General features: G+C 33.4%; 1 protein-coding gene across 1 annotated transcript in view; it reads right to left on the bottom strand.

Moving 5' to 3' along the window:
• Positions 1-1295: 1295 nt before the first annotated feature.
• The window catches only part of iav (transient receptor potential cation channel subfamily V iav), a 94957-nt gene continuing 86252 nt past the window's right edge, over positions 1296-10000 (bottom strand). The window contains 3 exon segments of the mRNA XM_068374607.1: positions 1296-2967; positions 4597-4706; positions 7508-7696. Of these exon segments, the coding sequence (XP_068230708.1) occupies positions 1995-2967; positions 4597-4706; positions 7508-7696 (1272 nt within the window). The 3' untranslated portion in view covers positions 1296-1994.

Raw genomic sequence — 10000 nt, 5'->3', positions numbered from 1 at the left:
TTCGTAAAGTACATCATAGGTATTGAGTAATTATAAAGAGAATAAACATTTAACACAATTAATTACTGGGTAGTTTTGTTTGATATTCTACATTACAGGGACGCTAGGATTTATGAATTTTTGCTAGGAAATATTCAATGCAAACCTACCGAGTTTTAGCAGTAACAGATTTAGCAACGTTGAAGGGTATTTCTTAGGGATAAATGAATGGAAAGTAGTTGTCTAACATACTATGTCCTTACCTGCATCATTATAGTTATTACTTTTAAAGTTAATCCAGCATTACTGTTATGTAACTTTAGGACGAGAGCTATTGTAACATATTGTTCATTCAGGAATTTAATCTAATATATTTCTATTTCATAAATTACTCAAAAAATGAAGTAAACTTATAACTTAAATTCAAAATTTTCTACAATAAACGAGCCTTAACAACAGATAAGTAACTCGGGCAAAGTCTCTGGTTTGCAGAATGCATAAGACCGAGCAACATTTTGCAAACTTTCTTAAAGCTAGAAGATAATCTTGACCTTGTGATCTTAAGAGTAACTATAGTCAATTCTTTTTAGTGAGGCAGATTTGCATCGACTCTCAGGGGTGCCCTTTTAGATCGGAAAAGTTTCCTGCTCGCTGATTGGTTAGATAAGATAATTCTAACCAATCAGATAGCAGGAAACTTTTCCGAGCTAAAAGGGCACCTCTGCGAGTTGGTGCAAATGCGCCTCATTAAAAAAATTGAGTATAGGGACCATAGACAGGACTATAACCTAAACTGACATCATGTCAGCTGACTAACGTCACGTCAGCCGTGATCAGAATCGTTTTTTTTTTTTTTCAGTGACATTTTCCTTTCAATGAATAGCGAAGATTCTTCAAGATGGTTGACCACTTTTTTGTTTCGGTGACGTCACTGTCCTGTTGTCAGGGCTCTCTCTCTCTCTCTCTCTCACTCTCACTCTCCCTCCTGTGCAAGATGATATTTTGTAGTTTTTTTTATACTCGTTCGGGAGAAAGTTGCTCAGCTTTTTTTATTATTATTTAGAAATTGGCGATTAAATTTTATTACTTATAACTAGATTAAGCTGGAATTTAAAGTCTACTTAGATTACGATTCATAGCCAAGTCAACTTACTTATTTCTTCATTATATATTTGGCGTCAGAATTTGACTGACAAAAGAAATGCAAAAAATACACCAAAAAGCTTTTATATATATATTATATACATATCTGTTTTCTTGCGCTACTACAGTGTAGATAAATGTAAAAATATACCATATTTATGCAGGTCCTTAAATTGCGCGGGAAAAAAATAAGCATGTTAGGTGTAGCTAGAGGATTGGAAAAATATTGACAGCTAGTTTATGTATTTCCTTAGCTCGCGAATTGCTGATTCCACAGCTACATAAGAATATATCATGTAACATAGGCTTTGGTCTGTCCAAGTCTGTGTGAAGCAAAGAAAACTGATTTGCATTCTGTCTCTTTAATAACATTGCCTGAAGGATTTAAAAGCAAGTCATTAGAATAGCAGGTGCCTTTATGTAAAAATTTGTAATTCCTACCGTTAGGTCAGAAGGAATCCTCTTTTAAATGTAGACCAGAAGCTTAGGAAAAGAAAATGACCTGTCAATCCCTAAGGCTATTTCAAAGCAAGCATGTTCTAGATACCGTCCAAGGAAAGGTGCTCAGGACTCAAAGCTCGAGTGGTATAAAAAGGTAAAAAGGTTACTGGATTTGCATGTAAAATAATTAGTTAGATGCTACTATCCTTTATGAAATTAAACTGTACAGCACATGGGTTTATATATAGCCAAACAGACAAAAGCTTAATATGCCATCTTTTGCTTATTTCTTTGACTCTACAACTATTATCTATTCTAAAAGAGCAGAGTCGTGGGCCACTCAACTGTTGGTAGCCAATGTATTTGTTTGGGTTATGTCTTGTTTAACTTTTAGGGGGCCACCGAATAGAATCCTTTGTCATTGTGAGGAATTATTTGATATCTCCATCTTCATTGTCCCAGGGTAAGATGCTGTTCATGTTCCCCACCTCGTCAGTCGCTCGTTTCTTCATCTTCTCGCTGGCAACCGACGTCTTTGGTCTCTCCAGTTTCTCCTTGGCCATCAGCTCCTCCCGCGTATTGTCCGTTCCAGACTGTAGTCCAACGGTCAAGTCGTCTTGCGTCCTGGCCTCCTCGCTATCTTCTGAGCTGCTGGAAGGAGCCACTTGATTCTTACGCCTTGGTTTCTTTTCGGCCCATTTCTCCCCGTCACCTTCCTCTGGCCCAGGAACTTTTGTGTCGAACGTCATGGTAAATCGAGCTGGTGTCTTTCGGGCTGACCCAATTCTTCTAATTTTCGCTGAAGGCAATCGTGGTCTTGTCAAGGCATTAATATCTGGCTGGGCAGGAGCTGCCTTTACTGCAGCTTTAGGGTCTTTGGCAGCAGCTACGGGGGCCTTGCCTTTAGTTTTCGCAGGATCTATGATAGAAGCTGTATCTGTTTCAGCCTGGATTATTATCCGTGGCTGGGCTAGTCGACGAGATTCCAACATATCCCCATCGTCTGAATCTTCAGACTCTCCTACAGTCGTGCCAAGAGCCGCTGCAAGGAGCAACTCCTCGTCGTCGAGGAAAGCCTGATTATCATAGCCATTTGCATCCTTGCGCTTCTTCTTTTTCTTCTCGGGAGCCTCAGTGTTCGTTGGCGCCGCCTTCCCATCAGCAGGACCTTGATTGATCATCTTTATTGGATCGTCATCGACGCCATCTCCAGAGAAATCAAGATCATTCGTAAAGGCCAGTTGGTCAATGGCACCTGTGAGTGCCCCGATTCCATCATGTTCGTCCATGGGATCAGCGTCTGCGGCGAACATGCTCTGGGTCAAAGCATCTCCCATAAGGTCACAGGCGTCAGGTCCTGTTGGTACACCAAGGAGACCACCGCCGCCTTTCTTCTTTGCTGGCCTGTGAGGAAGATATAGTAGATAACACAAACATGAACACAGAACAGTTTTTTTTTTTTTTTCTTGTTTTTTTTTGGGGGGGGGTAAAGATATCACTTTACAAAGACTATAATCCACCTTGCATCATGTATCTTGTTTACAGCTACATTATTATTATTATTATTATTATTATTATTATTATTATTATTATTATTATTATTATTATTATTATTATTATTATTATTATTATTATTATTATTATTATAATTATTAGCACAATCATTCCATTATATTTCACATATTTCTCTAACGCACACCAGAAGCGTTCTCAAGATAACAACTCCAAATTCATTTCATCATGTTTCATTAAAAATTATAAACTTCACTGGAAATACCGAGCTACAGGAAATCTACACGTCTAGGACGTAATTTCATATTAGGTATACAAAATCATTTCTAAAATGTAGTAAGATAATTATTCATCCATCCATTTTTTTTATTTCCTCACAAACTTGAAATATCATTCCCACGATAAATAGAAACCCATGGCTATGCAAGGTTATACTTATAGCTTTTTTCTACTCATTATTACCTCCAAAATGTTTGCTTGCATTTAGTATCATACAGCTATCTACCATTTCTTAGTGATTACTTTGAGCTGTTATGATTATGGCACTGGCAACCTTCAAACAGTGATCTCAAAAGCTCATAAGATGTATGATGGATTTAATCAAATTCTAAGTACTACTATCATTTCGTTATGAGAAATTCTTAAGATTTCATTGGTACACACAAGGTAATTTGAACTATTGATAAGGGGGCATGTATTGCAATACAGGGAAATCTTTTATAGATAGTGAAAAACGGAAAGTATTGCATTATGGAGAATTCTTTTATACATAGTGAAAAACAGAAAGTAGTAATACCGGAAATTCTTTTATAGATAATGAAAAACAGAAAGTAGTAATACCCCCGGGGAAATCTTTTATAATTAGTGAAAAACAGAAAGTAGTAATACGGAGAATTCTTTTATAGATAGTGAAAAACAGAACGTATTGCAATACAGGGAATTTTTTTATAGATAGGGAAAAACAGAAAGTATTACAATATGGGGAACTCTTTTATAGATAGTGGAAAACAGAAAGTATTGCAATACGAGAATTCTTTTATAGATAGTGAAAAACAGAAACTATTACAATTCGGGGAAATCTTGTACAGTGAAAAACAGAACCAAACGGATTGGAACTAGAAAAGGGACAATACAAAAGCACATTGAACAAGACAGTAAAAACAAAAGAAAGTATTGTAATACGGGGAATTCTTTTATAGTGAAAAATAGAAAGTATTACAATATGGGGAACTCTTTTATAGATAGTGGAAAACAGAAAGTATTGGAATACGAGAATTCTTTTATAGATAGTGAAAAACAGAAACTATTACAATTCGGGGAAATCTTGTATAGTGAAAAACAGAACCAAACGGATTGGAACTAGAAAAGGGACAATACAAAAGCACATTGAACAAGACAGTAAAAACAAAAGAAAGTATTGTAATACGGGAAATTCTTTTATAGTCAAAAATAGAACCAAACGAATTGGAACTACATAGACAGAGATAATGCTAAAGCATATCGAACAATACACAAACATACCCTTTCACAGGAGTGGAGGCTGCTGTCTGTAAGCCCCACATCTCTCTTCGAAGGTATTCTCCACTGACGCCTCTCCTGTGCAAGGCGTCAATGGTAACACGACCAACACGCTAATCACAAAGAAAAAAGTTTGTTTATACTTTTGAATTTATTTGAAATCCTAACGGAACTCATTTAATGTCTATAGTTGCTCTATAAAATGTATTTTTATGTTTATGTTAGCTTTTATGTAACTTCTTTGCTGAGAAATAAAAAGTTTGTTTATATTTTTTAATCTATTTGAAATCCTATTTTGACGGAACTCATTTAATGTCTATAGGTGCTCTATAAAATGTATTTTTATGTTAGCTTTTACATAGCTTCTTTGCTGAGAAATATAGTTTGTTTATATTTTTGAATTTATTTGAGGTCATATTTTGACGGAACTCATTTAATGTCTATAGGTCCTCTATAAAATGTATTTTCATGTTAGCTTTTATGTAGCTTCTTTGCTAAGACAAAAAAAAAAATTATACTTTTGAATTTATTTGAAATTATGTTTTGACGAAGCTCATTAAATGTCTATTTGTGCTCTATAAGATGTATTATTTTATAAGTGAATCTTGAACTGTAGCTTCTTTGCGATAATAAAAGCTTTCTTCTTTGCTGTATATAATTCTATTTTAAAAAGTTATTTTGAGATAAAGATATTTTCATATTTTAGTTTTTACTTCACCATTTTAATTGAAATGTAACTGAGGATCACACGTAGACAGCAACAGATTATTTTGGAGTTCTAATTATTTGAAATTCGACATAAGGAAAATATTTAGGCTATCGTATGTGGTTTATTCAGATATTTTAGATTTGAAATATTATACATCAGAAATACTTTCGAAATACACAAGTTTTGGGATACAACAATCGTAGTCTATTTAGTAATGCTGTTACAAAATTCTAAACTTTTGTACAGTACTTAGAAAGCTTTTCAACTTGTGTTCCGACACAGCTTAAATTAAATTGATATTAAGAGTAATCACAATTCCATACGTTGCTTAAAAAGTTATTCGGTAAAACTATATAAAAATAACCTGTCCAAAGAGAAACAGAGATTTGATGGAATCATACAATTCCTCTGATGAGAATTTTCTTTTTTTTTTTTTTTTCTTCTTCTTCTTTTAATGAAGCGTTTCATATTGTTAACCTCGACCGGGAGATGTAATTTGAGCTTTCTGTTTAAGTGAGGTGAATGTCAAAGGCCATAAGACTTACTCAGAATAAGGGAAAGACAGGAATATATTTCGAAAATTATCTTAGTATTGAGGACGAAATATGACCTTGAAAGAATAACATTAAGAAAGAAAGAGAGAATGAGAAATAAAACATTACAATTTTGTTGTGAGAAAGACATAAAATAGAATTCAAATTAATTACTTGAACAAATAATTACATAAAAAAATTTTATAAAAAGAATAATTTAACAGTAATTTCAAAACCGGAAATTTGAAAGCACCTGTTTTTCCCCAAATAATGAACTACGTCACTTGTAGTTTACATAGCATACGAATAATTTCATTACCACTGATTATAAATGTTCAGAGCATACCAAAGAGATCGCTCAAAGGGTAATGACCCAGTGACATTTCTAAAGTTAATTATGCATAAGAAACTAAAGTTCAGATGAACTACGCCAGATAATATTCTAGCCTTCGGGGCCACTAAAAGGCTTAACTCAATACCACCCTATAATTTATGGATTATTTAACATCTATAGATAACATACAGCTCCTATGAATTATGTGATTAGATGTCATATCTTTAGGAGGGGATATTCAAGTGTCCATATATACCATGTGAATTATGCATCATCTTTGGGTAAACTACATACCTACGCTATGGAAGTCATATTTCACTAATTGGCTTTTATCAGAATTACGAATTTATGGATTACAAAGTTTTACTATATGTTTTAGATGAGATTCACTATCTTTTGCATTTTCATAGTCTGCATTGTGTATATGAACTTTGTTCTACTAATATATACTATTTATTTAAGTATGTTATATGCATCATATATTCATACGTAGAATATATATTTATATATATATATATATATATATATATATATATATATATATATATATATATATATACATAAATATATATACATATATATATATAAAATATATATATATATATATATATAGAGAGAGAGAGAGAGAGAGAGAGAGAGAGAGAGAGAGAGAGAGAGAGAGAGAGAGTATATATACATATATACATATATGTGTACATATATATATATATATATATATATATATATTGCATATATGTATATATAAGTATATATATAAATATATATATATGTATATATATATATATATATATCTATATATATATATATATATATATGTATATATATATATGTATATATATATATATATATATATATATATATATATATATATATATATATATATATAAAATCATCATCATAATCTCCTCCTACGCCTATTAACGCAAATGGCCTAGGTCAGATTTCGCCAGTCGTCTCTAGCTTGAGCTTTTAAATCAATACTTCTCCATTCATCATCTCCTACTTCACGCTTCATAGTCCTCAGCCATGTAGGCCTGGGTCTTCCAACTCTTCTAGTGCTCTTTTGGAGCCCAGTTATAAGTTTGATGAACTAATCTCTCTTGGGAGTGCGAAGAGTATGCCTAAGCCATCTCCATCTACCCATCACCATGATCTCATCCACATAAATGGCAGGACAGGGTATATATATATATATATATATATATATATATATATATATATATATATATATATATATATATATATATGTATGTATATATCTTTGAGTGTGTTTGTATTTGAGGGAGCAACAAAATCTCTCAAAAACAAAAAGAGGCAACTGAGGTCGAAAAAACTTACCTTCCAGTTACTAAGAGCGCCCTTCCTCTGCTTGGCTTTAGTCTTATCCTTACACTTGATAACCATGACACCAAGGGCCTCCTCTCCTCCATCGGCTCCACCTCCAAGGGGCAAGCTGTACATGTAGAGGTAATCCTTCAATTTTTCTTGCGACACTGCACGCTCCAGAGCAATCACAATTTTTGCCCACTGTCAAAACAAAAGGGAAAACCATATATGTTTTTTTTTTTTGGAATTTAAGATGTCAATCAATAGATCTTTCAATTCCTGGTGTATTCTATGGGATTGCGTCAATCAATGGATCTTTCAATTCCTGAGGTATTCTATGGGATTGTGTCAATCAATGGATCTTTCAATTTCTGATGTTAATCTGTGGGATTGTGTCAATCAATGGATCTTTCAATTCCTGAGGTATTCTATGGGATTGTGTCAATCAATGGATCTTTCAATTCCTGAGGTATTCTAGGGGATTGTGTCAATCAATAGATCATCCAATCCCTGATATAATCTAGGGAATTGTGTCAATCAACGGATCATTCAATCTCTGAGGTAATTTAGGGAATTGTGTCAATCAACGGATCATTCAATCTCTGAGGTAATCTAGGGGATTGTGTCAATCAATGGATCATTCAATCTCTGAGGTAATTTAGGGGATTGTGTCAATCAATGGATCTTTCAATTCCTGAGGTATTCTAGGGGATTGTGTCGATCAATGGATCTTTCAATTCCTGAGGTATTCTAGGGGATTGTGTCAATCAATGGATCATCCAATCCCTGATGTAATCTAGGGAATTGTGTCAATCAACGGATCATTCAATCTTTGAGGTAATCTTGGGGATTGTGTCAATCAGGGGATCATTCAATCCCTGATGTAATTTAGTGAATTGTGTCAATCAACGGATCATTCAATCTCTGAGGTAATCTAGGGGATTGTGTCAATCGATGGATCATTCAATCCCTGAGGTAATCAAGGGGATTAAACTGACAGAAGATAATTCTAGGCTCTATTGCTCAGTTTTATGCTCTGAATAATATTCGGCATTATGCTTCTTACAATGCTCTGTTAAAAATTAGCCGTAAAAACGGTAATAATCCTGGAACAAATGTTGCCAGGCATTTACCGTTTTAGAAAAAATATATAGATTAATGGTCACTAGCCCGTTGAAGATAATAAGAAAGTAGGATAAAATTACGGTCGTCTGTATTTTATTGAAATACGGGTGAGAATAGGATATCATTTATGGAAAATTTCCGATTAAAATTACGTTTTTTCAACAGTGTGCATACATGCATAAAAATCATCTAAATCTGGTCATACGGGAAACTTCGTGACTTTCATAAATTTTGAATTGAAACTCCGTTTATAGATACATTCCCAGCCCCACTACAACCCCCCCCCCCCCCGCCCCCCTCCACCCCACCCCCCACTCCCCACCCCCCGCCCTTAGCGTCCATTCTTTTTTGAGGAGTACCAAGCATTTTCTGGAATATCCTTATAACTTTCGATGAAAAAATCCTTAAAATTCATGCAAGACTTCAGACATATTACGAATTTTTCTGAGGCTTCATTACGGGAGTTCTATCCGATTGATTAGAAGCCTCGTGGCTTCTTTATAACTCATTGAACCACAGAAAAAAATAGAGTAGATTATGGCAATTACAATATTTTCAATGTTTTATAGGCTTCTTTTTTATCTTTGTTAGAAAAGGGGCGATAATCTAATGGTGTCGTACTTATCACTCTAGTGCATTATTCATTTTCAGCATGAATAGAATGTTTCACATTTGAATTGGATGTTTTATCAGCATAACCTCACCTTATATTATTTACAGTTATTTACCTATATCCTTCCTCGAAAAGAAGTAATAAAAAGGTTATTGGATTAGAAAATATCTCCAACAATTTTTTTTTCTTTCGTCTGTCATATCTTTGAGTTAATACAAAGTCAAATGTGCTTGTACACATCTGTCCTAACGTAGCAGCAAAGATATTAATATCATTTAATGAAATGGGACCATTATGAATGAATATATATATATATATATATATATATATATATATATATATATATATATATATATATATATATGTATATATGTATATGTATATATATATATATATATATATATATATATGTATATATATATATATATATATATATATATATATATATATATATATTTCATACAATTAGCAGGCTCTCAAATATACGAAATTATTTCGTTTAACACGACAGGAAAAGTACATGGAATTGTTTTGATTTGGAGCATGCAACAGAAACACATGGTTCGCTTGTTGAAAATAATTGCTGGTTTCAATGGGCAGATGAAATATCAGGTATAAAACAAACTATAAAAGAAGTTTTAGGCTTGAATGAGAAAGTTTAGCAATACACACAAAATGAACTCACTACATAAATGATGATCTCTCATCATAAAATTTATGAGATGTAAACAAATGTGTTAGAGTCCAGCGGTTCTCAAACTTCTTCA

This window comes from Palaemon carinicauda, chromosome 6, assembly GCF_036898095.1.
Source record: "Palaemon carinicauda isolate YSFRI2023 chromosome 6, ASM3689809v2, whole genome shotgun sequence".
NCBI lineage: Eukaryota > Metazoa > Arthropoda > Malacostraca > Decapoda > Palaemonidae > Palaemon > Palaemon carinicauda.
Note: the sequence above shows the minus strand (reverse complement) of the source record. Positions and strands in the feature narration are given on the sequence as shown.